This window comes from Colius striatus, chromosome 6 (assembly GCF_028858725.1).
Source record: "Colius striatus isolate bColStr4 chromosome 6, bColStr4.1.hap1, whole genome shotgun sequence".
NCBI classification, from domain to species: Eukaryota; Metazoa; Chordata; class Aves; order Coliiformes; family Coliidae; genus Colius; species Colius striatus.
Window position 1 is genome coordinate 1,955,743 of NC_084764.1, and position 27,715 is coordinate 1,983,457.

Genomic DNA, 27,715 nt, shown 5'->3' on the forward strand with positions numbered 1-27,715 from the left:
TCTCATTCACAGGCTTTGTTTCCTTCAGGAAAAGAAACTGAAAACGTGTTTGGGGAAGAATCACAGGAAGAAGTGATTTTAAGCACAAAGTATGTGAAGAAGGAAAGTGAGTGAATGAATGATTTAATGGGTTTGTTTAGAACTGCTTTGTAGTTATCTTTATAACACTTTGTCTTGCTGGGTTTATTGTTTGGTAGTGGTTTCCTGTGCGTGTGTGTGTGTGTGTGTGTGTGTAAGGGAGAGAGGACTGATGGTGTCTCTTGATGCTGACTTTCAGGGAGAGTTACACAGGTCTTTGGAGTGCTGGGTCTCAGCCATAAAAGATGCTTTTTGTTTGGAAAAGGCTAACCCAGATTGTGCATCTGGAGTGGCTGTGACTGTGAGTGATGATTGCCTCTCCTGTCCCACCGGAGCGTACCAGAGCGAGCACGGGTGGGTTTGCTGGAGCTGTCTGAGCAGCAGTGCAGTGATGGGAGCCCTGTAGTACTGGTGAAGGACTTTCCAGCCATACTGGAACAGGAGGAGGTGGCAGCAGGGATGGTGAGGAGACAATGGAAATCAGTGCTTCTGCTATTCTCTGAAGTTTGCTTTCTGGGTCTTTGGCCCGTGTTGCTTTGTATTGCTTCTCCTGGAGGACATACATCAGCTTAGCTGACAGGAGAAATCTCTTGAGTGTTCAGTATGCATGTTGAGTGACAGATGTGAAGAGCTGCTTAGTTCTAGGATTCATGAAGGGCAGATGATGATAAAAGCTCTTCTGTAAGAAGCTTATTCCCCAGCGCAGAGGGCAGGGAGGAGTGCAGGAAGGGATTGCCAGGAGCTAGGCAGTGAGTGGCTGGGAGTGGGCAAGAAGCTTGGTCATCTCCTTCTGTATAATCTTGATTAGTTTGGGCAGAAAAAAGTCTGTCATGTTTTCCTTTGATTCATTTATAAGCATTCATTAAAATTACTGTCCCTAGCTTCAAGCAAGAGTGGAATGGAGCAATGGTGCAGCACAGTTCATGTAGTAGATAGCTGCTGGAATTTGAGAGGGACATGAGGTTATTCCCACCTCTGCTGCTGATTTGTTGCATGACCATAATCAAGAGGTTTTGTGTGTGTTTTTTTTTTCCAACTAGTCCTCTGACCTCCCGTAGAAGGGGACAGATACCTGCTCTGTGCAAGGAATCTGGGCATAAAAAGCTGAGGCTTTTACATCCAGATAGTATCTTTATATCTTTCCTGGAGGCTTAAATACAGTACTTACTGCTGTCACCTTCTCCAAAAAACCTGCATGGTTGCTTCTGTGGCTGGGCAGATAGGGACAAGATCTACAGACACAACTTAGAAGTGGCAGTCCATGACTTTTAGGACAGAACTGTTGTGCAAATCGGTGTTGGAGGATAAAAATAGGTTGATTTGGCGTGGGCCATTATGTGTGAATAAAGAAATCACACATGAAAGTAGGCAGGCAGGCTTGATCAAAAGGCTTTTCTTTATCCTGACTAGCTCTAGCTTCTGTGTTTCTAGTCTTGGACTCAAGATTAACCATCAAGTTCCCCCTCTGAGCCTTGTCAAACAGTGCACTGTTCCATTCACACGACAAACAAGCCTCAACGCAAAGAAACGCAGGGGAACGGGATTGTAGTGTGATGCTTTTCCCGAGTGCTGAGATGTAGGTTTCCTTCTCTGATTCCCCTTGGCAGGGTTAACTGTGGGGAAGGCTTTCTGTGAGCTCTCTTTGGTCTGTCTTCCCCGTGTCCAAGTTTAGTTGGAATGTATGTGTTGTTGACAGAGTTCAGCAGGCGGTGATTTGAGGGAGCTCCTCACCGCAGCGCTATCAGCGTTAGAAACACTGTGCTGTGGCCCCTGTGTTTGACTTCTCTGCAGTCAGGAGTTAGGTGGAGCTGCCACAGTTTCCTTGGAGGAGATGCCCATTTCTGACACGAAGCTGTGGACTTTTAACTGTGGGCTGTTTGTCTTTAGGAGCAAACCCAGCTCGGGGCCAGGGCTGTGAGGAGAGGCTTTGGCAAAGCCCCAGAGGGAGCAGCCTTGCCAGCCCATGCCCACATCCCTGTTTGGCTCGTCTCCTTGTTCCTGTCTCTTGCTTCTCGTGAGTGTTAAAGCCTGGGTGAAGCAGAGGGGAAAGAGCCTTTCCTATCTGGGAAGTGATGATTGATGATGATAAACAGTGACCCTTACGCCGAGAGAACCGTTTGTTCCTGCTTGATTTCAAACCCTTATATGAGTAACTGAAACGCTGCCTGAGGGAGCCGGATTGACTTTTTTTGTTCATTACTTCTACTCCCTGAAGCACTTTCTTTGCCTATAGTCAGACCCTGTGCATAGATATGGAGGAGACCAGTGATTAAGAGAGTAGAGCATCTCCCTTGTGATGAAAGGCTGAGGGAGCTGGGGCTCTGTGGCTTGGAGAAGAGGAGACTGAGGGGTGACCTCATTAATGTTTACAAACACATAAAGGATGGGTGTCAGGAGGCTGGAGCCAGGCTGTGCTCAGGGATGGCCAATGATAGGACAAGGGGCAACGGGGACAAACTGCAACAGAAAAGGTTCCAAAGACATTGTAGGGAAAACTTCTTCAATGTGAGGTGAGGGAGCACTGGCAGGGACTGCCCAGATGGGCTGTGGAGTCTCCTTCCCTGGAGACATTCAAACCCAGCTGGATGAGTTCCTGGTGGTCCTGCTCTGGCAAGGGGACTGCACTGGATGAGCTTTTGAGGTCCCTTCCAACCTGTGATTCTACCAGAAAGTCAGAATTTAGTTGCTTTGATCTTCATTGTTGAGACAGATTGATAGGGGAGCATTGCAAGGGGAAGTGAATTGGTTCTCTTTCTCTACACTGAAGAAATAAGTCACTGGACAAATTGCCTACTTGGGAGGGCAAAAGCAGCCCCCATGTAAAGTCTGGTATCTTCCCTGCTCTCTTTCCTGATGAAAAAATAATAGACATCTGCAAACTGGAAAAATCTGTTCCTTGTGAAGAAGTGATCCTGCAGAATTCCAGATCCTGAGAGCTCAAAGAATGGCTTCTTTGAAGTCTGCCCACACAGGATGTGTCTCTGCTGTGTTCCATAGGGCTCGCCTGCCTGTGGAGCTGGTCCGATTGACTCCATGTGCGGATGCTTAGTATGGAATAAGTCAAAGTTGACTCTTTATGTGCCAGCAAACCTGTTGCCTGCTTGATGTAACTTTTTTAAAATAGACATTCACCACACAATCTTCACAAACTTTGCTCACATCAACAGAAAGAATCCCTGGTGCCAAATTGGAAAGAGCATCACCACAACACAGAGGTGCACGGTTTGCATACACATGTCCCTTCACCACATTTGTATCTCTGAAGCTCATACATTCTGAAAGTTTTGTGAAGTCTCATGAAGTCTCTTGAGTTGGAATTGCTTTTATGGTGAGAATGTCTGAATGGAAGGAGAAGAAGTTGCTGCTGGCCATGTCTTTAGCCAGGGTTGATAAGGTTAGATGTGCCTCTGCTCATCTCTGCAGTCTTTTAGAAGAAATTGGACCTTAGTGTAAGAGTGAGTAAGAGAAAATTGGGGAATCAGGCTGGTATTAAGTGAAGAAGCAGAAGGTAAATTATTTATTGATGGTTAAGTCACAATGCAGAACCTGGTAGGAAATAAACCTTCCCTGTATCCTCTTCTGCAAGTGCAGGAACACTTGCAGATGTGTGCTGCTGTCAGTCCTGAGTTCCCTCACTCCATTTCTTGGTGGAGGTGCTTTTAATAGCCTCCCACCCTCTTCCCTGGGGCTGTGCAATGGTATCTGTGGCCTCCCTGGGACTGCCTTGCTCCAGGTGCACGAGGAAGAAAGCAGAGTGCAGATTCAGCACGTAGCTCCCGACAGCTGGGGCTGACGGGGCAGGAATTCAGTCCTGACAGCTGGAATCGGACTGCAGGCAGCCAGCACGGTGGGGAGGCCAGGAGGGGAGAGCAGGCAGGAGAGGCTGTGTGGAGGGATGGACAACTGCATGCACGCTATGTGGAAAGACAGCCTGCAGGGACCCTGGCTTGCTCACGCTCCCTTTCCTCCATCTCTGTCACTGCTTTGTTCCCTGTTCTCTCAACTGCCTGGATTATTTTTAATAGGTGTGTGCACACACTTGTGCAACCATGGTAGTGACACCTGGCAGAGCCACTAGAGCTGAGGCTCAGCACTTCCATCAGAACCATCCCCCATTCCCACCTCTGTCTTTATGCAGGTTTAGGAATGGAGTGCAATGCTTCCCACAACTCCGATTCAAAACCTTCGTGTGAAACACTGGTACCCTTTGCCACTCTAGTGCCAAGGTGCTTCCTTCATCATTTGTGTTGTGATATCAGAATCATTTCAGTTGGAAAAGGCCCTCAAGATCAAGTCCAACCACTCACCTCACGCTGCCAAGCCCACCACTAAAGTAGACCAAACCATGTCCCTCAGCACCTCATCTATGCATCTTTCAAATGTCTCCAGGGATGGAGACTATCACCTCCCTGGGCAGCCTGGGGTGGTGTCTAACAGCCTTCTCAGGGAAAAAGTTCTTCCTCATCTCCATTCTAAACCTTCCCTGGTGTGAGAGATTGTTCTCTCTTGTTCTCAAAGGGGTTACCTTGAAATCAAACTGCCTAGAACTGGAAACTGCTTGTTGTAGATGAAGACGTTCTGGTCAGATGTTTGTTTAAATTGGTTAAGTTGTGAGGCCTTGTTCAGTGATCAGTCACAGCTCTGAATCCTTTCACCCCATGAATGCTGCTTCAAATTGAGTGTTGACTGGAAACAACTTGAAATGTTGCAACAAGTCTGTGTGGTGGATTGCACAAAACCAGTTTGATGGTCTTGGAGTAGTTCCTAGAGGGTCAGTTAGGCAACTGGTGTGTCTGCAGTGGTTGCAGTGAGCAGAGCTTGTGAGACTTACTGCTGGAGACAGAGACTACTCTGTCAAGGCAGAGATGTTCTGAATTGGTTGTGTGTTGGATCTCAACTTACTACTGTTGCTTTTGCATATGGAATATTTTCAGTCTCCAGGCGTGTCGAACACTGTCTGCTGAGGGACAGAAGGCTCAGGCTGGAGAGGAGGGAGAGGGCAGAAAAGCCTCTTTAAAGAAAAGTTATTAAACAAAGAGAAACCACTTTAAAAAGTGCACGTTCCATGTGCTTACACAAAACCACAGAGAGGCATTGGGTGAGTGAGGGACAGAAACCAACTGTGGAGCTGAGTGGTTTTGTTTGTGTGCTCTTGTAAGTCAAATATCCCCTGCAGTTAATTCCATGCGCACGTCTTCAGCTCCCCCCACCCTGCCAGACCAAGGACTAAAACCTCAGCTTCCAGAAAAACAAACAGGCAGAGGAACCCGGGCCAAAGCCAGACCTTTGCACGTCAAGCTCAAGTGCAAAATGAGTATTTCACAGCTGTGTTGTGAAGCCCTGAAATGCAGGCTTTGCAGTGGAAATGCTGACAGCCCCTCAAGTTGAATAGTATACTGTAATTAATGTTCTGTGTTTAGTGTGCCAAACGAAGCACAGCAGAGCTACATGTAAAACTTGAAGCCTTTGTTTCTCTGCAGCAGTAAGAGGAGATCAGACAGCGTGTTCAGACGGTGGATTAGAGCCTACAACGTGCATGCTGAGCCCTGGAGGTTAAACTGCTTGGGCTTTTTTTTGTGGTGGGGCTCAGAGGCAGCAGGAGAGATGTACAAACAGGGCCAGCTGTGAGATTTGGCTCTCTGTATCAAATTTCACTTATGTAAGAAATAGCCAGCCATTTCTTCAGTGCTGACACTGACAATGTACAGCTAGGGTGCATTTTCACGTACCGGCTGCTGGAGTGCATTGATAGGACTTGGAAGACACGTTGGAGTGCTGAAAACTCCATGAGCAGAGTACAGGGAGATGGATGTGAACACCACAGTGCTGTTGTGAAACTCTGGCTTGATGTTGGAGCTCACTGTGTGAGTGCATTGCCAGAACCAAAGAATACTGGCACTCAGCTTGAGCTGGAAAAGCATCTTGTTTTTAGGGCAGAAGAACTGATGATGATGTCGCTGCTCCTCGGACAAGGTGGTCACTGATTACTTGAAGTGCCAGAGAAAGCTTTCCAAAGTAACCCTCTCTGGCATTTCTGTGTCCACTTCTTCCTCAGGAATGTGTGCCTTTGTACATACATTATTAATGTGCCCACATGCAGGCAGGGGAGGGATGAGGCAGGCACACAGTGCAGTAGATGGTAGATGAGCTCTGATGGATGTTGTTTTTACATGCTGACTCAATGCTGCTGGTTAATTAAATGGATTCAAACGTTAACTGTGTTATACACAGGCCCATGGGAAAGCTTTTAAAATAGAACTTGTCTGCATGTGGACATCTATTGAAGTAGCCATTCAGGAGTGGAGTGAAATAATTGTGCTGCCAGTAGTCCCTCTGAGGATGCTTTTCTTCATGGATAAGTGCTCACAAAGTCATGGAGAGGAAGAGGGAAGTTGAAATCCAACTGTTGATCAAAGAACAGGATTTCCCTTTCCATGGGGGAGCAGAGAGGAGAGGATGAGGGATAAGCATCCAGGTGCAAAGCAGCAGGAGTTCTTATCCCTGAGTTTGTTGAGTCAGGTGACCTCTTTGTTCCTGTCAGATTGAGGGTAAGGTAGTAATGGGGGAAAAAATGATGGAGAACAAAACAGGAGACACTATTATTCTGCTTTGTAAACACCTTGAAAGCTATGTGTAGTCTTGGTGTTTCCTCTTAATCCCAGGGAGGATATAGTGGACCTGGAAGGTGGCTCACAGAAGAGCATCAGAGTTGATATGAAATGGCTGTCAGGAGATCCATGAACTGACTAAGTGAAGACTCATGTATTTGGAACACAGATGGCTTGGGGTGATAGCAGAGCTCCTTACAAAATCATGAGCCACCTAAAAATAGTAGATGAGGGTTGACTATTCACTCTCTCTTCCCATACAGGAACTAAGGCACATCAAATGAAACTGATAGAACTCAGGTTTAAAACAAGCAATGAAAGGTGGTTCTTCTTGCAACATGTTCCAGACTGGTGGGCTTCCTTGCCAAGAGATGTTGTCAATGTTAGGCTTTTATAGACACAGTGGGTAAGTTCATGGTAGAGAGCTCTACTGAAATAGGTTTAAAAGTGAGAGTACGTGTTCTGAGACTGGGAGATTGACAAGAGGTGAGCAAGAATCGAATTTGCTCTGTCTGAAACTTTATCCATTTGTTTGTGATACCTTGGAGATTGTAGATAATGATGAGGTTTTGGGCTCAGGAGAGAATGTGGATAGTATTAGGAGGCAAGAGGTGAGTTGATCAAGCCCTAATTTCATCAGCATATGAATAAGGGGAAGAGGGGCTGAAATACTGCTGAAGTCACATGTAGCCTTTTGCTGGCCTGCAGAAGGTGATGGGATGAATAGCAGCATCATTCAGCCTACTATTAAAACTCTTTGAGGGCTGCCTGGTGTTAAAAATGGCTTTCTCCTGACTTTTTCTTTTCCTCTCTTTCTTGAAGATGAAGCCAAACTGTAAAAGGCTGCCGGTGGCCAAGCAGACATAGACAGGAGCTCTTACCCAGAAGCACTGGCTCAGTAGTAAAATGGTGCAGCTGTAGGGAGAGTGCTGGTGAGCTCAGGTCAGGCAGGACTGTCCCCTTTGGCACCCATTTTGCTTGAAATTATTACTGCACTGAGTGAGTTTACTGCTGCTTTCTAACAGCCTGCTACCTAGATGTGCAGGCTGCAGTGTTTGCTTCCTGTACCTCCTGTGTGGCTTGGCAGGGGAGGTGGTCCTGAGGGATACCAGTGATGGGAAGGAGGTGAGTGTTTGCAGGTGAGTCAAGTTGAGCTGATCCTTCAAGGATTTCTGTGTGTCATTTTAGCATGTGGAAACAATTGCTTTTGGGAACTTCCTCCAAACAGCAGAAAGAACTTGCCCAAGTAAGAAACTGACTCTCTGAGAGCTGGAGGCAGCTGGGCAGGAATCTCCGTACCTGAGAAGACAAGCAAGGCTGGCAGGGACTGTTTTAGACAAGCTGTTCAGAAAGGATTATCTGCACCTCAGTCCTAAGGCAAAAATGGCATGGTTTTGTCATGCAGGTGTGGGTTTTCCCCTCATGCTATGTTGGACCATGCCTGAGGGAAGCAAGGGGTGCTCTGAGCTTTGCCCTTCCAAGTGGGATTGGTCTGCAGCAAGGCCCCTCTGTGTATACCTGTGGGCACCTCAACTCCTGCAATTCAGGAATCTGATGGTCTGGTCCTACCAGGTGTTGGAGCTATCTTGGGATCTGATGTGGAAGGAACAGGGTAAGTGATCCAATTACACACTGAAAGTTCTTGACAGGTTTGTGCAACCCTGAGCATCCAGATTTAAATTCAGGCCCGTGAAATGGGTGAATATCAGGTTTTGCAAGGCAGGTGTTGGCTGCACAGCTGGTTCTGATTTTGCTGCCTAAGAGTGTGTGTTGAGCCTCCAGATTTGAAGAAGTTGCCCTGAAAGGAATGGAGATGGGGTTACAGGTGGCAGAGTGGCAAAGTGAGCTGCAGAAGCACATTGTGTGTGGATCGATTTGATTCTTGCAAGTCGTGGAGAGAACCTTGAGTGGAAGTGCCAAATGCTATTAATAGAAGCCTCAAGATGAAGTAACAAATGTGGATAGCTGGCCTCCTCTCTGCACCTCTAATTTAGGCACACAAAATGACAGGTTTAATCTTACAGCTGTTTCCAGGCTTGGGTGAGGGTGGTGAGGTGGCCTGCGAAGGCCTGAGCAAGCAGTGACGTGTCTGATGACCGTGGGAAGGAAATTGGGCTGACGTGGGAGCTGTTGGTAACAAGCACCGTGCCTCAGATCTGAGTAGGGACTGCAGGGTCAGATGGTTAGCTCAGGTCAGACTTGGAAAGGTGTGTCATGGCATTTATTTCTGATTGGAATGTGCTGAGGTACCTACCTGGGAGACTTGTGTGAAAGGACTTTGTGTAGGACTGAGAGACAGCACTTAGCCCATGAAGAAGTGGATTCCTACCTTGTACCTTCAGAAGTGGGATAATGGCAGACCTGTATTGACAAATGTACACTTTGCTGACAAAGTTCCCAATTCCAGATTAGGAAGTTAAAGTTAGTGTGTTTATTCCCTAATTAATTGAAGTCAGGGTCGATCTCTCCAGTAACAAATGATAGAACATGAGGAAATGGGTTCAAGTTGCACCAGGGGAGGTTTAGATTGGAGATTAGGAAGAACTTTTTCACTGAGAGGGTTGTTAAGCACTGGAATGAGCTGCCCGGGGAGGTGGTGGAGTCACCATCCCTAGAGATATTGAAAAGATGCATAAATGAGGTGCTGAGGGACATGGTTTAGTTCAGTGATGGGCTTGGCAGTGTGAGGTGAGCGGTTGGGCTTCATGATCTTAAAGACTTTCTCCAACTGTAACAATTCCATGATTTCAGTTAACTATATTAATGATTTATTTGAGCTGGTAAGTTGAGAGGAATCCAGTGTATGCTGCATTGTTGCCTCTTGGGGTTTTTTTCACTCTGAAACAATTTCCATTCCTCTGTTAAGTTTTGTGACAAGTTTTAGACTGTTTTTGCCCTTCTGTCACCTGGTCTGGAGGCTGGTCATGGGGATAAAGCTGTGCTGTAGGAGTGGAGCTTGTTAAGTGTCATATGACCCAGTTTTAAGTTTTCATGTGCTCCTTTCTGAAGCAAATTTTAAAGACACCAGACCTCCACGTGATAATCTTTGCAAGACTGGCCTGCTGGGAAGGCAGTTGCCACGTGTGTGCCAGCGTGGGGGAAATGGCAGGGGGGTATCACTGGGATGAGGCAGGTAGGAGCTGGTTCCTCTAGAGCAGGCAGCTGTGAGATCAGCTCTGCTGTGGCATAGGACTGCACAGGGAGTGGCTCCATACACATCCTCCCAGAGCAAAAACGTACCTGTTAGTGAAAGTGGGTTTCTGAATAGCTGCATAGCCAAGGTCGAGTAAAGCCTTTTAGGATAGCTGCAGCCACAGCCAGCCTGAGCTCAAGCCTGTGCTAAATCGATGTTTGCTGACAACATCAAGTAATTGGTTCTTTATCTAGAGTGGAGCACTTGAGTGGCACATGTCTCTCCCATTTACTCCTGGGCTGGGAAGAATGCGGTTTCTGGGGGAATTTAAACCTCTCTTTAGTTTGGTGGGTTGGGAACTACTGATATGAGCTGGAATCCCAGCAGCAGAAGCACTGAATTCTTCCTGTGCCATTGTGAGGCTGCTTTAAAAAGAAATGTGTTGTGAAGTATTGTTAATGAGGCTGGAAGAGCAGAGAGCCTCCTGGCCTCCCTCACTCCTTCCCTGCCCCAGCATTTTTGTTCCAGCATAAGTTGAAACACAACTATTTTCCTTCTTCTCTGGTGGATGTTTAAATGTATGTTTAATTGTATGTTCTTAGACTTAACAGAGTTGTAGAAGAGTTAGGCAAAAGCCATATTTCCAGAGATGCTCATGTTGCAAGGGAAGGGGACAATTTGGTGTGCTCTCATACTTCCTCAAAGTTATCTGGGCTAAATTATTACTAAAAGGGAAAAAAAAGACCAAATTGTTCCAGAGGCTGGTGTATGAATTCTTCCACTTTCCATGTCACTGGTTTGAAGGCAGCTCATACAATCACAGAATGGTTTCAGCTGGCAGAGCCCTTTCAGCTCCTGGAGTGCAGCCTCTGTCCCAGCCCCATCACCCACCAGCCCATTGCCCTCAGTGCAACACCCACCCAGCTCTGAAACCCCTCCAGGGCTGCGGCAGCTGTTCCAATGCCTGACAGCCCTGGCAGCAAAGAAATTCCTCCTCACATCCAGCCTGAGCCTCCCCTGGGGCAACTTGAAGCTGTTTCCTCCTGTTCTGTTGCTTGTTACTAGGGAGAACAGACCCACCCCACCTTGCTACAGCTTCCTTGCAGGTAGTTGTAGAGAGTGAGAAGGTCTCACCTGAGCCTTCTTGTCTCCAGGCTCAACAGCCCCAGGTCCCTCAGCCCTTCCTCATCTGGGACATGCTCCAAATCCTTTCCTAGCTTGGTAGCTGCCTCTGGATCCTCTCCAGCACCTCAATGTCCTTCTTATAGAGAGGAGCCCAAAACTGGACACAGTATTGGAGGTGCAGCCTCACCAAAGCCAAGTCCAGGGCAATGATCACCTCCCTGCTCCTGCTGCCAACACTGTTCCTGATCCAGGCCAGGATGCCACTGGCCTTCTTGGCCATGGCACAAAGTGGTGGCTCCTCAGCTCTGCTTTACCTCCTGAAGCAAGATGGTTCTCTGTATGAGGAGTGTTTTTGCCACCTTCTCTAGTTACCTGGTCCATGAGCTCAGCGAGACCTTGTTTCTTCACCCTATAGCTGAACCCCTTGGGTCTGTTAACCAGGGTGATGTGGGGAACCTGCCCTGCCTCTGCCTTTTGTGCACCATGTTGGTGTAAATACAAGATGTTCATCTTCAGGGCAGCTATTAAAGATAGTAGTCATTGTTACAATAGTAACTTCTTAAGCTACGTCCATGCCCTTAAGGCCGTAACCAAATATAACTTAGATGATAATTAAAGCAAGAAGACTGTGACCCAGTAAAATCCATGAGTTTGGCAGGGGCAGCAGTGCTGAAGGAGGAATGTATGCATCTGATGTGTAATAAATAAAACCTGTGCAAATATAAAGGAAAGAGAATAATTTTGTGTCGGTCAAAACAACCTCAGGGCTGAGACTGGCTTGTGCTCAGAGGTTGGGTTCATGCCACAGAGCAGATTTTGAGCAGTGCAATCCCACTGCACCCTTTTACTTTGTGGTAACTGCAGAATTCTGATGCTTTCTCTGCTAGGGAGTGCTCCCCAGAACATTGTGTTGTGTCCATCTGCCCCCTTCTCTTTGCCTTTTGTGTTCACTTTGCCTGACTTCTTGCCACCAAGCCTGCCTAAGTGTCTTTCAAGGAGCTCCAGTTGCATTTCTTTTCCTAAAAACAGTTGAGATCTTTGCTTGGAGAGAAAGCAAGCTTTTTGGATGCCTGACTCTTGCATGGGTCATTGGCTTGTGAACCCAGTCATGTCTCTTCTGTCTCTTGAGATTGCTGGGGAGGGATGCCCTGGGCCACTGTCTGTGGTTTACAGTTTAAGCACTGTGGGAAAAAATCAACTCTTCACTCCCTAGGAGGGTGGGACTGGCACCAGGCTGAACCACCTGCCACTGGATGGAGGAGATAAAGAGAACAGGTCAACCTGGGAACAATTTTTGGGAAAGAGCTCTGGAGAAAGGGGCTTGCTGCTCTAGCTGGGAGGAGGATGGTAACTGGGTGGGTGGTGAATGTACATCCCAGCTTTCCACCAGTACTATCTGCTGCTTGCAATGCTCTGGCATAAACAAAGTAATCAGTGGCTTGATAACCCCTTTTCTGTACCCCAGCAGTATTTACTGTGCCTGTGTTGAAAACTAAGGTTACTTCAGTATCTGTGTGCCTGTCAGTGAATTTCTGGGAGCTGTGATTCTTCTCAGTACTGATGTGACCCTGTGTATGAGTCCATTTGAACTGCATTCCCATTCCATGATACTGAACTGTTTTCTTTGTCATATGCCCTAGGTGACCTTGGAGAAGGTGTTGGGGATAACTGTCTCAGGAGGCAGAGGATTAGCCTGCGACCCCAGAACCGGCCTCGTCGCGTACCCGGCAGGGTGAGTCACTAACAGCATTCTGCAAAGCCCAGATCAACCAGGCCTTGTGTTTTACCTGCCAAGTTTTGATGAGATCTCTTTTAATGCAACCCACCTCTGAGCTGGAAGTTAAATACATTGTGAACTTTTAAACTGTGCTCTGTAATGTGGTGAACTTACACATAATTCAATGCGGTTCTCAAGCCAGTGGGTACCTAATGGAGCAGGTGATGCTTTCAGTGAATTGACAGAAACCTTCCTGTATATGCCTGTGGTGTATGACTTACCATATTCCACATCCAAATGTAAAGAAAGATGTCAGGCTGACACAGGTGCTTGTATGTGGGTTCTCTGGAGTGCAGCACTGATCGACTGCAGTCTGTGGGTCCAAATAGAAATGTCCTGAAGAAGATTCTGATGGACAGCAAAAGAGCCATCCAGAGGGAGACAGCTGAGAGCTGGAGTGGTGCCTCTGTGTGTTCCACATTTAGCAAAACTGCAGACACCTGGGGTTTGATCCTGATCTTGTTGAAGGTAGAGCTTACCCAAAGGCCGTGTGGCGTGTCAGAGTTGCTGGTCTGTGGAACGGGATTTGTTTGAAACAGCAAAGCCCCTGAAAAGTGTTAAAGGGACTGTGAGACGTGAAGGCAGAGTTCTCAGAATGCATGGCACTTTGAAAAAGCTGGGGAGGAAAATGCTTTTACCCTGGCAGTGGAAGTGTGGCTGTGGAGATGGGATATAGGTGTGACTTCAATGAAAAGATGGGATATTGTGGTGGGAACAAGTTGGGGAGACAGAAGAGTGACTCTCCAGGAAAAGCCTTCACTGCCTAGTGTAGTACTGTGTGGGGATACTCCAGCTGGCTGGGTTGCATAAGTCTAGATGGGCTTGGCTGTTCTCTGAGCTTGTTTATTCTGCTGGTCAGCAAGCTGAGGGAGAAGAGGAAGGACAGTATCTTAGCATAGATGTGCGTTTCAGACGTGAAAGCTGGAAGTAGAAGAAAAGGACTTCCCCAACAATTATAGATGATGTTTTCAAGCATACAAGAAACAGGCTAGCAACACTTAAAGATTCTCTGTTTGTGGCCAAGGTGAGGTCAGTAAAACCTCTTTCTGTCTGTGGGAAGTCCCTTTAAACTGCAGACCTCCGTGCTCGAGAGCATCCTTTATGCTTCAACTCTTTGGAGCCAAGCAAATATTTTCCAGAGTGTGTTGCTTCTTCCTCTGCATCTTTTCTGATGCTGAATGTGTTCACACATGAAGAGGACAAGGAGAGAGAGAAAACAAGTGCAGTAAACAGATGGTTTTACCTCTTGCATAGGTAAGGGTAGATTAGTTTTGCTAATAGCGATGACCTCTGATGAGCTTGTGCGTGCCTAACACTGATATAATCAAGCATGATGACACCTGAGAATTCTTTTGGGTAATTAAAAGGTTATGTGGTTCCTTAAGGCTTTACAGGGGAATTCTTGTTCTTACTTGTTGGTGGTAGCATCTCATGGCCCAGGCAGGAAACCTATGGAATACACCAGCTATGTGTTGTAACCATTCAGTGGCTTGTATGACTTGGTGCTTCTCTGCCACAGGTGGCCTGTTTTGGGATGCTGTTGGGATTTACTGCAGTCAGGACAATCTGACAAAACTAGCATTAATTCAGGAGTCAAAACATGAGAGGGATACTGGTGCAGACTTGACCTAAGTGGATGCAGATTCAGTGTGTTCATGTTGTGTTTGGTTTTTCCTTCCATTCTCACTTCCAGTTAATTTCTCTGGATCTGCAAGTCTCTTGGCATTTCTGCTATTTGGGCTTTATTTCATTTACCTTCATTTCTGTTTGTTTGAAGTTATTGGACACTCAAACTCCTTACAGGAGGCTATGGTAGCAGGCTGGATATGGCTCATGCACAGTTGGTTCAGGACCTGTCCATGCAACTTGGTCATATTCAGCTGTGTTTCAGAGATTTCCTCAGCACTCTGCTCATCTGCTGAAGTTGTGCAATCCTGACATGCAGCTTCTTTGCTCCTCCCAGTTGTACCCCTAAAAGCTGCATTTATGTAACAACTCTGTATTTTCCTGTGAGCACTTTCAACATACCTGGGTTCATTTGGTTAAGATCAAAACAGTTGCCCCAGGCATCTTGACTTTACCCACACCAGGCATACAAGTGCATGTGTGGATGGGGACTTGTGTGTGGGAAGCTTTGGCATTCTTTGAGCAGAATCCTAACTCTGGTCTCTCAAAAGTTTTGATAGAAGACACTGGATTTTGTCTTTCCTGGAGTTTCTGAATCTCCTGAAAGAAGCAGCTCCCAACACAACCCAAGCTCATTCCAGCTCCCCAAAGAGCTGTTTATGTTATTACTTTCTTTCCTTGTCACTGATTTTGAGCTTTTGGTCCTTTTCTCTTCTCTATCCCTGATGAGACTTTTGCTCCAGCAGTGTGACAGCAGCTTTGCTCACACTGGTATTGTTTTGCTAGGAGGCTTGTTCTTCCCATCTACTGTAAAGGCTGAAGGCACCAAGTGGTGCAGATATTCTGTGCCACCATTTTCACGTAAGGCTGTTGTCTCCAGAGGAAACACAGGAGGGCAAATTGGATCTTCTCTGAAGGCCTTACACCTACTTTCTGCACTTGCCTGTCCTTATGCTGGCAAGTGAAATAAACCCAAAGTTGCTCAGTTTGATCTCTTTAGGGTTATGTAGAGGGTGACAAAGTTGGTCTTGTGGGAGGAATGAATGAGACAGAAATGTGCTGCATTTTTTACTTCCCGTGGCAGGGCCTCCTTTCAGGTTTTTCCCCTTTGCTTTTTCCCTACCCTTCTCTAATTTTGCTTTATTTTTTGCAGTAGCTAGCTGAGGTTCTGTTTCCTAGAAACAGCATGGGAAACAAAACTAAGAAAATCCTCTGGGGATGACTGGCAATAAAAAAGGGGGAAAAGGGTGGTGGTGGGAGAAAAACGTCTATCCATTTAAATTGGAAACCCACTTCTCAGTTTGCATCAGCTTCTCTGGTTTGGGGTTTGAGGTTGTTTGCTGCTGTTTTTTAACTCTTGTAGGCTGGCTTGGCTGACTGATTTTGCTTCTCTTTATCTGTCTTTCCTTGTCTCTCAGTTGTTTCTGAGAGCTTCTTGGGGACGTTGTCTTCATGTGAAGCACTTGCCTGCTTGAGAGAGCAGCCTGTGCCTTTTCCTCCATAGGATAATCAATATTTCAGTGTATGATGTCTTTTAAACACTACTCTGTTACGTTCTAGACAGCTCAAGCCTCTCTGTAGCTCTGCTCATCAAGCCCCAGCCATTCTCATACAAGTCAGGGATTTTCCTTGCTGGAGAAATTGGTGTTTGATACATAGTACATGTAATAAATTGATTTTCCTCAGCTTGCATATTCTTCCTCCCTCCTTTAGCTCTCTAACACAGCTCTTCACAACTCCTGCTGAAGGTAGACGTGGGTTTAATATAGTGAATCCTCTCTGGGACATAGTGAAATGGGTTTCTTGGGGTTTCTCTTAGAAGTTAACGTAGCCAGCACAGGCACAGCCCCCTGGCTAGCTCTGTGTGTGTGCAGAACATCTGCTGAACAAGTGCTGTGCTTGTCCCCATATTCTGCATCACTTCAGTATCAATCACCCTTATTTGTAAATAAGAAGGGAGGGATGATAAAAGAAGCAGCTCTGTGATCAAAGTTAAGATGAAGATAGTAAGTCTTTTCTCCTGCTGCTTTTTGACACGAGATCTTGTGGAAGACCCAGACTTGTTCTTGCTTCAGCTTTATCACCTCGAGCGTTTCTTTGAGAAAGGACAGCAAATATGCAGAAGTGAGGGGCAGTATCCAAAAACTGCACAGCTGCCCAGGTCAGATTTTCCATGCCATGCATGTTGGATATCAGTGCAACAGCCTCTTGTGTGTCAACCTAGGCTGCTGCAGCATCAAACCACAGTCTCCTCATTTCACTGTGTCTCTCACTGTTCCATCCCTTGCCTTTGGCTATTGTGCAGTACTGAGTGAAAGCCTCTCATTCTGTCAGCCCTTCTGACACATACCCCTGCTGGCTCCCGGTCCACAGATCCAGGGAGGTGTCAGGTCACGCACTGACAGGCCAGTGACCAAGGTTTGTGTCACGGCAAAGGGAGGAAGGAGAAGAGCCCAGTGGGAAATGAGCGAGTCGGTTTTAATCCAGCCAGGAGTCTGCTCAGCACGTGTGGAGCTGTCTCACATAATTGAGTGATGAATTTCCCTGGAAGCTGAAAGAGTGAGGGTTTTTGTTTTCCAGAAGTGGTTGCTGGTTTGCTCCCAAATACCTCCTTCCAGTTCCGGTAGATAGACTGTAAGGCAAAGCAGTTTCCAGCCCATCCACATGTGGAGTCTCTTGGAAAGTTTTAATCATCAATTTCCATACTTATGTAGGTAGATTACTGCTCAACATAATTTATTATCAGCTTAGAACAATTTCCTTTTACCTTAAGCTGTGCATAACCCACAGTGGAAGCATAACACTGAGGAGAAAGCTTGTGTAACTTTACCAGCCATAACGCCGCCTCGCTTTTTCTTCTCTCTTTAAAGTGGAAAGTTATGGTCAGTTGGGTACAGGAACCAATTGTGAAGGGCAGGTCTCATAAATGACTGCTGGAGAACGAGGCAAAATGCTGTTGTGAACTGGGATCTTTTGAAGACTTAAGACCATGTTGACCAGGTTAGACATGGTGGCTACATGGTCAGTGCAATCCTCATTGGTAAGATGACAAGTGTTCCTGCCTTATTTCAGAGCTTATTTTTCTTAGCTAATTGATCACTTTGCTTGGACACCATAGTGGTGGTTGTCTTTAGAAAGCTGTAGGTACACAGAAGGAATCCACTTCTTTATGGGCTGAGTGTCAGGTCTTTTGATACATGTGCAGTTTGTGCAAAAGTCCACTGTGCTGTACAGGTAACGTTCTTCACTAGTTTTTCCATAGCATAAATGCTAATGTTACTGGGCTGTATCCCAAAGGCAGCTTGAGTGGATACAGGAACATTGAAACACTTGAACTGCTGGGCTGCCAGTATATAAATCCAGTTCTCCTGGTGCTGGCTTCATCAATTTTACTTCACCCAAACATCTGAAGGAGAATTTCTGTGCCTTCTTTGTATGTTCTTTTCTAAAGGAGAATCCTACAGTGTTGTACAGACTGTAGAAACCTGTCCTAAAATGAAGATACATTCTTGTCTATGGTTCAAAGCAAGTTTCACCACCTTTGGCCACACCAGAGGTAGCTCACTTAGTCCTCTTTAAAATGAGACAGCTGCCTTTCAAGGTTAGACGTCTTTCCCTTCCCCATCTAACAGGTATCTGGACTGTTGTTAATGCATTTCTTGTGTGAGGTTACTTTGCTTGTACATGCCTTCTGGGGAGATTCTCCAGCTGACACAATTGGGTGTTGGACTGAGAAGAAGGTAAGAAAATTCCCTTCATTGAGATTGTTGAAGACAATTTGAACTGAAGAGCTGTGACTGCAACTGGGTTTGAGTTGGCCTGTTGCAACCCAACCAAACAAGTTTTCCTGAGCTAGGAGGGGACACCACCAGGTTTCAGTGTCCTGAAAGTTTCCAAAAAGATGGTGAAAAGTAGCCAAACCCTTCCCTCCCCCAGCAACAGTGACTCTCTCAGAAGCAGGGATCCTTTAACTCTTAAATCTCTCTGTCTTAAATACCCACTGGAGGGAAAGGAGCATATCTGCACCGAGGCATGCAGACCTGGAGTGTAAAATACTGCCTTTCACTCCTTGCTTTTATTAATGTAGATCATGCAGAGAGGGTGGGCTGAGGAAGGCTAATCCAGTCATTGTTCCTGGCAAGTGAACAAACTCTTTGCACTTGAGACAAAAGAATGGAGATCTCCTTGACAACAGTGCTTGTTCTCAGGCTAAAGAATCATAACTTGGGATATTTTGATTTGCAGAGGTGGATTTAAGGGGGATGTGGCCTCTCTTGCTGTTGGCCTGTGTGAATCACAGGTACCAGTCACACAGTTCTGGAGCAGTTGTCCTCTTCCCATCTAGGTGGCACCTGAGTCCAGGCCTGAATCCCCTTCATTGCACTTCAGACAGGAAAGTGCTGAATGGAGTAGGCACAGCCCTACTAACCTGAGCCTGTACAGCTGGGCAAGAATTTCTACACTGGTTTTTGCTTGGTCTCTCTTCTTGTAAGTCCTGGAGGCTCTTCCACATTGAGTCCGTGTCTCTACTCTCCAGGTGTGGTTTTGGTAGAGTTGTTGGCTGAATGGTCTTGATGCAGTTCAGCTGTAACCTTGCTTAGTTCCTGCAGCCTTTCCTCATAAGGAAGATGAATCCTAAATAATGAGATAGTCACAAAGCTGCAGCACACCTGCTGCCCAGCAGAAAAGGGGGAAAAATAGGCAAAACCTCAAAATAGCTGAGTAGAAAAGCTTCTTGCTAAGCCAGAGGGAGACTGTGTCAAATCTCTGCCAAAAACGCTGCTGTCTTGTGTTGCACACACTGAAGGCTGCAGCATCAGGGTACTGTCAGGCTGCTGGAAGGAAGGTTTCAGAAGCCTTTGACTGAGAGCTCAGCTGCTGGCTGAGGGGGTGTTTAATGCCATCTTTGCTAGCAGTGGAGTGAGTGAATGCGCTCTCACCTTCAGTGCTGGCAGTCCTGGAGAGGAGATTTCTTTCTGTGTGTGATGCTGTGGTGGTGTGAATGAGCCATGAAGTTTGGGAATGTGGGTAGGGCAAGTCTAGTTGAGGTAGTTCGCCCTGCACCGCCTCACACAACTGGTGTGGCAGGTCCAGGCACTGCCTGTGGCGTGTTGGGGGCCAGAAATACCAGCTGAGCCCTCAAGAAAGTTTACATTAGAGTGTGGATTCCTGCTGTTGCCAAAAATGCTAGTGATGAGGAAAGTGAGAGCAGGGATATGGTAATGCTTTTATCTTTGCAAGGCTGCAGTGAAAATACTTGTGAGAAAGAAAAAGCACTTAACTGGTCATGAAGCTTCCCAGTGCTGGATTCCTGAGGCTGAGTGGGGAAAGGGAGGGCTTCTTAGAGGAGTCCTGCAGGTTTACTGCTGCTTGGGTTGCTTGACAAATCATGTTAAGGAGAACTATATAGTACATGCATGTTACTGCTGCTGAGTTCCAGGGCAAGCATTCCAGTTCCCTCAGCAGGAGAGTGTTACCATGGCTGTCAGAATAGCTACAACAGTTGCAGTTCTAATGATTTCATTTGTCATTTCTGACTTGAACCTGCCTTATTAAGAGAAATGCTGACTGTCCTCAGGCTTTCACTGTACCAATTTGAGTATTAAATTGGGTAGGTAAGCTAGAAATAATGCCATGTAGATGGCTAGTTAGTTACTTTGTGCTTTGATCTCATTAACTGACAGGTGAACTAAATGGAAATCACAACTAGGAAAAATGAAAGGGAAAAGAAAGAAAAAGCAATCCCGTGGTGTGAGGGTCACTTGCAGTTTAAGCACAAGGGAATGGAAGCAGGAGAACAAGCCTGTCTGCTTTACTGAATAACAGAGCTGAACGCTCTGGTAGAGCTCTGCAAGTGGGAAGCTTTGACAGGTTTGGAAAGCTGTTGCATGCTAGTGAAATGAGGAAGAAGAGTGGTTGCTAAGCTCACACTGCTTTGGCTATTTTGGAACATGTAGGCCTTTTCTCAGCTTGAAGCTCTGCAACCCCATGGTGTTTGCCCATTGCCTGAGAAAGGAGGGGGATGGCATAGAGCAGGAGTGCCCAAAAGCCTGGGTACCTGCAGGTAGCAACCTGCTGTCTTCTCTACCTGCTCTGTAACTCTGCAGAAGTTCACCTCCTAGCAACCAGTGCCTTGGTGCAGCAACATGACTTGTTCCTGAGCCAAATCCTGAGCTTGCATAAGAGCAAGGGGGGGGAAAGGGGACTGAATAGCCAAGTCTGGGATGAAAATGAGATACCAGCCGGCTCAGCTGAGCTCCACCCTTTCTAAGAATCTCAAAACAGGCACTGTGTCTCCTGGCAACCTTGACACAAATCATAGGATTTAACTTAAAAGCACACAGAGTCCAAAGGCCGTATCCCATCACCAGGTGTGAACAACAGGGAGCTGCTCCTTCCTCTCCTCCTGAGACACCTGGCACTGTACATAGTCTCGGCTTTCACTCAGTGGCAGGAAGGCAACAAGTTGGAAGTGAAAGAGCATCATGAAGAAGTGCCAGGGAGCAGTGTATTTTGTTTATTGTAAGCATGACTAGAAGTGCCCTGACTAGTGTTCAGGGAGCAGCTGTAGGACTTGGCCCTCGCTGCCAGGCTGGCGCTGGAAGCCGTGCTGTGCCCCGCCACGCGCCCACACGTGCACCAGCCTGTCCTGCACCTCAGTCTGCTTCATTCTCAAGGGCCAACAGAGCCCACAGCAGGCACTTCCTTGCCTCAGTATCAGGTGCTATGCTTTTACAGTGCTGAACTAATGCGTCTTAGTCTTGAACTCTGACCTAATGCATCTTAGTCTTGGACTTAATGCATCTTAGCCTTGGACTCTAACTTAATGCGTCTTAGTCTTGGACTCTGACCTGGCCAGAGTTATTTCTCTGTGACAAGAGATGTAGATGTATGAGGAAGCAAAACTGAGTTTTCTCATGGTTGCTTCTCCTTCCAGGAAAGCTGTCTTTTCAGATCTCCTGACAGCTGATGCTCATTAGCCACTCTGGAGAAAAAAAGCCTAGTGCATTTAAAAAGGTCTTTATTACACTGAGATGCAGACAAAGCAGAGGTAAATGTTTATCTACCATTAAAGCCAGAGCTGTCACAAGGCTCCTAAAAAGATAACAAAGGGAGAACTGGATTTTGCCAACCTGGCAAGGTCTGGGCTGTTCCTGCGAGGGCAAGGAGCTGGTGAGAGCTCTGGGCGTTTGTTCCTGGGAGCTGTGGCAGCTTTCCTGTGGGTTGTGGCACTGACAGCAGCTGTGGGGAGCAGCAGGTTCCCCCCTGCCCCTTCTTTCAGCATGCACCAGCCTGATCTCACAGGGCTCCAAGTAGGCAGGGCTGGCAGAAGGCTTTGTTGCCTTTTTGCTGGCCCTGGCAGGCTGCAGCCCCAGGCAGCCGTGAGCTTTGCCCGTGCCTAGAGGAGCAGAAAACAACTGAAGATTTGAGAGAGTGATTCTTTAACTCCATGACACTCTTACAGAGAAGTGGCAAGGGCTGTACTTACTGGAGCATTCAAGGGGAAAAGCTGCTCCAATTTCTGTGCTGCAGTGGGGACTTGTGCTGCAGAGATCAGCGCCAGGCTGATGGGCCTGCACAGTGCCTTACCCTCTGTGTGGCCATCCTCCCCGGGGACGTGGTGGTGGGAGGCAGATCTGCCTCAGTCAGTCCAGGGCTTTCTGCAGGTTAAGTACATGAGACCTGGGAGAGAGTGAAATTGTATTACTTTGTGTCTTGCTCCTCTGATTGATGAGGCTTTAATATTGACTGCAGTGCTTGCTCACGGTGAAGCAATGAAAGCCCTGAGGCACCTGCCAGGAGCTGTCCTGTTCATCTGCCCCATATGATTAGTTTGATCTATAGATCTTTGTCACTGCTCCTGAGCTGCTCAGACACAATGAGGGAGTATGCTGGCTGCTGGAAACAGAGGTGGTGTTGTCTTTCCTTGGGACTCTGTTTTCAAGGAAGACATTCAACTTTCGAGGCTCTGTGACTTTCTGGCGTGGTGGGAACTACCCTCACAGAGATGGTGTAGAGCTGATGTTCTGTGTAAGCCCAGCTGGGTCTGTGAATCTCTGCAGGGAGCTGCTTGCTCCCAGGAGGGTGCCTTCAGAAGGAGCTGGAGAGCTCTGTTTGCTTGGTGCTTGACAGAAGACTTCGTTATTCTGCAGGAATTTTACTGTAAACTTTGCTTCTCTTTATCTTTGTTGCCTTTCCCTCTGATCTCCTGTTTGTCTGGGAGTTTAAGATGTGTTCTATTTTTTTTTCCCTTCAACTTGTTTGCCATCACTCTCTTTCCCTAAACCTGTGCATTTTCTTCAAGGCAGTCCTGGGCTTTGTTACACTGTGTTTATGGGCAAAGGAAGCACACCTTGTCTGTCACCTTATGTATCTGGGCTCTGTGTGTGTGCAAGTGAAAACAGGCAAGAGTTTATTGTTAGTAAGACAGAATTCTGAACACTGTAATTCAAGAATCCTTTAACACTAATTACTATAGAAAAAGAAAGAATAGTAATGCATCAGGATACTTCCACAGAGAAAAGGTCTCAAGAATTGTGACAAAGCAACTAAAACTGTAGCACATTTGTTGCTGTTAGTTTTTTCCTGGTGTTATGCTCACTCTCTGTTGCTCCTCTGGATCTTCAAGTGGGTTGTTGCAGAGTTAACACCATCAATCTTCAGCTCTGTACCCCCTAAATCTTCAGCTCTTGTTTACCCCTTTGCTGAGAGGAGTATGATGATGATTCCTGATGATTCTTCACTCCAGGGTCCACCTGGGTCGTTTTTTATGTGTTCACTGACCCTCTGACAGCTTTTTCTTGTTGCTCTGCAGCTCCACGTTGCTTCTGATTTCTCTGTTTAGTGTCTTTTATGCACGTTGGATACTTTTTCTTTGTTACTCCTAAAATCTGTTTTGTTCAGCTCCTGCTCCATATCTCTCTGCTGCCAACCATGTGCTTCATTTCTTATCATCTCACACCCCTACATTCCACATCTCCACTTCTCAAGGCCTCTGCTGTCATACCGTGCCTGCGCTTCTCTCCGCTACATCCTAGTGCTCATATCTCACTCTGCATAAAGTAATTGCTTGTTCCTGGTAGTAGTGTAAAACTGTGGTTGTATCAGTCCAAACTAAGCATAAGTAAACCAAATTAGCCACAGACACCTGGTCAGTTAGAGAAATGGCTGCCACAGCTCAGCAAAGTAAAACAAGAGTTCCGGGCAGGTCAAGAAAAGTTCAGGGCGAACAAGCCCCAGAAGCCCGAGGCCTTTCAGACTCAGTACAGAGCTTGAGAAGGGCAAACCTGGAGCTGTCAGCCAGATGCTGATCGAAGAGGGACCGGCTCTTGAGAGCAAGTGGAGGGGTGGAGCACAACTGGGGAGCAAGAGATCCCCAAAGCAGGTGTCTTGGCAGGTCTGTCAGGAGGGAGAGTTGCTCTCGTCTACTTGTTGACGTGCCTGCAGCAGCCGTAACTTTGGGAGGAGACCTCAGCATATGGAGACAAGTCCTTTCTCAAGCATTAACACAGTGTGCTGTGATTCTGCAACAATCACCCTGGAACACGTTGTGTTCCCTGCCTCGTGCCAAGCCTTTTGGCTTTTCAGCTGTGTTCTGGCTGTGTTTGATCCCTTTTGGTCACACCTGGGGCAGGCCACGTTCTGCTCGAGTCTCCGTTTTCTACTGCTGCTCAGTCTCTGCTATCTGACTGATCAACACATTTTCTTCTCTTGGACTGTCTTGATGATGCATTTGTTCCTCCAGCCTTCCAATCATCAGTTGCCCATTGCTCTAGCCCCGGGGCTGCAGCTCATTTGCCACGTTCAGAGGGTGTTTGCCAAGAGTGCTGAAATGAAACGCAGCTCTGCAACTCCTGCTCCCAGCCCAGTTGATTTAATGCCTCATGTAGGTGTGTTGCTGGCATTGCTTCCCAGCCCCTGGGGAAGTGAGTGGTTCTGGAAGGAAGGAGGAATGTGGACTGTGTGTGTGTGATAGTCAGCCATGTGTGTGTATATACCGACACGCATCTAGACGTGTGCACGCGCGTTTGTCACCGGGGCCTCTGTCCTTGGAAGCTGGTCAGAGGTGCAAGCTGGCAGGCAACTCCCTGCCTGGATGCACAGCTGCTGCTTTATGTGGCTTTGCTGTTCCACCTACCCTTGCTGCAGGCTGGAGGAGAGAAGGGATGTTCAGCAAAGCGGGGGATGTGACCTGTGCCCAGTTCTGCTGCGGCAGGGTTTTATCCCTGGTTTCTCATCCATGAGCTTTATTTTTTCCTTTCCTGCCTTTGGAGTGTCAAAGCCAACCAGGGTGTTTTGAAGGTGAAGTTGTTGCTGAATCACTGGTGACTAGGCAGCCCTGAGCCATAACAATTAACTGGAATAATTTCCATCTTCCTTGCAACTGTAATGATTCCCACTTGGGAAGCTGCTTTAAATTCCAGGGGTTTCCTCAGAGCCTGTTTCTCCCCTCTGCTTTCTCCTTGCCCAAGTCTTTCGCAATCTCTGTCTGGCCTCAGCTTTTTGCCTCCCAGAAAAGGTGCCTTCTTATTGTGCAGCTCTGTGAAAAGCCATCAGTCTCCTGAGGGCACTACCACTGCAGTCTCTGGCTCCAGCCTGGCTGCTCTGAAGTTGCATCCAGCTTTCCCTGGGGGAGGCAGGACTTGGGCTGGCTTTTGTCCCTGCGTCCATGTCATGCTAAGAGTGAAGTCTGAGTTGGTTGTCCTGAATCATCACTGCCCAAGTGTCAGAAGGGTTAGTTCTCCTCCCTCTTCTGCTCTGCTCTTTTAATAGACCTTGAAATAACCCAGTGTTGGAAGTTTCTGTGCTAAGATGGAGTATTCCATGTGTGGTAGGTTCCAGAGGGGTGAGGATACGTTGCAGTAAGATCAGCTGGACCTGCTAGAAATGACTGCAGCCAGTCCTTGTGAGCCTGCAGTGCCTTTGCTCTGGCAGGAGGACTCCTGTCGAGTTTCTCCTATGTGTTCCTGGTAAAGCTGAAACTTCAGTCACATCTATGTGTATGCAGGGAGAGAGAGGGAGGGGAGCCTGGACTGGTCAGTGTACAGTCACAATCTGTGCTCTTTATTAAGATCTTTTAATTCATCTGTGTGTGTTGGGTATTTTTAAAGTCTCTTTAAAGGGTTTTGGGTGTCTTGGCAGAATTGTGTCTGTTCTCAGACAGCTTGAGGTTGGATACGTGGCTGGTTGTTTTAAAGGTACAGCCTGGTGGATGTAAAGGGGCTGTTGAGAGCTGCTGCTGGAAGGAGTTTGCTGGCCATGTGAAGGGCAGAAGCTATGAAGGAGCTTCTTGGGCCCTGTCCCCTCATCTGTCCATGTAGACAGGCACAAACCACAGCAGAGGATGAGGATGGCAGCACCCTCGCCAGGTGCTGGGGAGAGCAGTTGCGTGGTTTTCTGGATGTCATTGGATCACAGAGGCACTGGTGGGGTGTTTTTGCAGGGAGAGGCAGGCATTTTGAGGCTCCCATGTTTGGGGATGTAGTATTTGTTCTCTTGCATGTATTGCTCTTTTATCTTTGTTCACTGAAGGCTGAATGGGAAGGGAGCTATCGCCGACTCTTCCTTAGCTGAGGAGAGTAACTGGAGCACTGTCCTGTAGTCATGCAAAGCAGATGACACTGGGCAGAGACAGAGGGAGGCTATTTGGCTCCTTCATCTCATGTTCCCTTTCACTGGACACATCTGCCCTACCAGTCTGTCAGTTGGCAATGTGAATTCAATAGACTGAAACAGTGGGGAGAGCAGAGTGTGCTGTTGTCCCTTTGGGGATTATCCTTACAAATCCTTCTTGTCAGTTCTGCTCTTGCCTTCTACCAGACTGGAGTTATTGTGCTGCTGTCCCTCTGCTTGTGTGTGGGTGCTCAGTGGCTTAAGATGTCTGTGAATGTCAGATTTCTGGAGGCCAGGAGTATAGTCTAGACAAGTTTCTCTAAAATCTGCCCTAGGCCTGTGCTTCTGGAGGCAAGACACTGGACTTCAGTTTGGCTTGATGTGGCCATTCTCATAATAGAATCACAGCATGGTAGGGGTTGGAAGGGACCTCTAGAGATCATGCAGTCCAACCTCCCTGCCAAAGCAGGTCCCACCCAGATCAGGTCACACAGGATCGTGTCCAGGTGGGTTTTGAAGACCTCCAGAGAAGGAGCCTCCACATTGCTGTGGGTTTTGGAGCACAGTCCATTCAGTGATGTGTTTGAGCTCTAACTCCTGCAGGTTTGGGGTACCTCACAGCCTTTTAAACAGAACAAGCACATCCCTGGTTGGCTGTCAGAAATTCCTTCTCTGTTAGTTCAGTGACACTCTAAATGTATCAGTGTCTTTCTTCTTCACAGTGGGTTTCTTGTCCAGCACTCACAGCTTTTCATTAGCCTGTACTGGTTTCTGAAGCATGCATTCAGCCTCTCACCCAGTCTTCTTGATCACGGTGTGGTTTAGGGATCTCCAAAGGCTTTTCTGCTCAGGCAGCAACACCCAAATCTTAACCTCTCAACAGATCCATCTTTCTTCTCAGCATGCATTTAATTAGTACAGCTTGCTTGAAAATACTTATTCAGTTACATAGTCAACTGCACATCCTCTCTCATCACTGTTAACCCACTCCCAATACTGGCTGTGAATTAAAGGAGCTTTTTGGCAGGAAGAGTTGCCACAGAGAAAATTAACAGCAGCTTTTGTAGACGCTGCCTTCACTCTGATCAAGCTTCCCTTGGCAACCAGTGCAGTGTAAAAAAGATGTAGTTCTTATCCATGTCTTTTTTTCATGCATTGGATGCGTAGGAAGCCGTTGTGCTCTCGTTTCAATAGCTTTGGCTGAGGGGAGCATGAGCCAGAAATGGAGGAATGGACCAATTTTGAAGCCATGGGACTGTTTGCTCTTTTCATTTATTCTTGCAGCAGCATGAAAGGGATATATTGTAAGGGGAAAGAAAAGAAAGCCAACGTTTGTTTTGATGTCTTAAAGGAGTTTTCTTTCCTTGATACAAGCATCCTCTTCATAGCATGGGCTGTGCATACATTAAAGAGAGGAGGACTTGACCTGGGGAGGACTTGACCCATGAACTCTGCCTCCACTCATGTGTCCCAGAAGATAAGGCAACCCTGAGTTGATGGATAACTTGGAGAGGAATGCCACCACAGGCTTTTAATTTTCCCAGCCCAGCCTGAGGAGGAAGGAAGGAGGAAACCTGACTTCTGCAGAAAGCTGAGTTTTAGCAGCTCACTGCAGGAGGAGGTGGCTGGGGGAAGGCAACTGAGGCTAGAGGGGTGTGCAGGGAAGCAAGATGATAACGAGTAGAAATGCTCAGGAGGTAGGATTTTGAGAAGAGCAGCAGTGAAACCAGTAGGAGAAAAGGCAGAAGTGAAGGT

The 27,715-nt window shown here is 47.1% G+C and overlaps 1 protein-coding gene across 2 annotated transcripts in view; it reads left to right on the plus strand.

The window, feature by feature from the left end:
* The window catches only part of MAPKBP1 (mitogen-activated protein kinase binding protein 1), a 91,057-nt gene that overhangs the window by 15,895 nt on the left and 47,447 nt on the right, over window positions 1-27,715 (plus strand). For both annotated transcript variants that reach the window (XM_061997967.1, XM_061997968.1), the window contains exon 3: window positions 12,585-12,676. In XM_061997967.1, coding sequence (XP_061853951.1) covers window positions 12,585-12,676 — 92 coding nt within the window. The remainder of the gene's footprint in view (window positions 1-12,584; window positions 12,677-27,715) is intronic.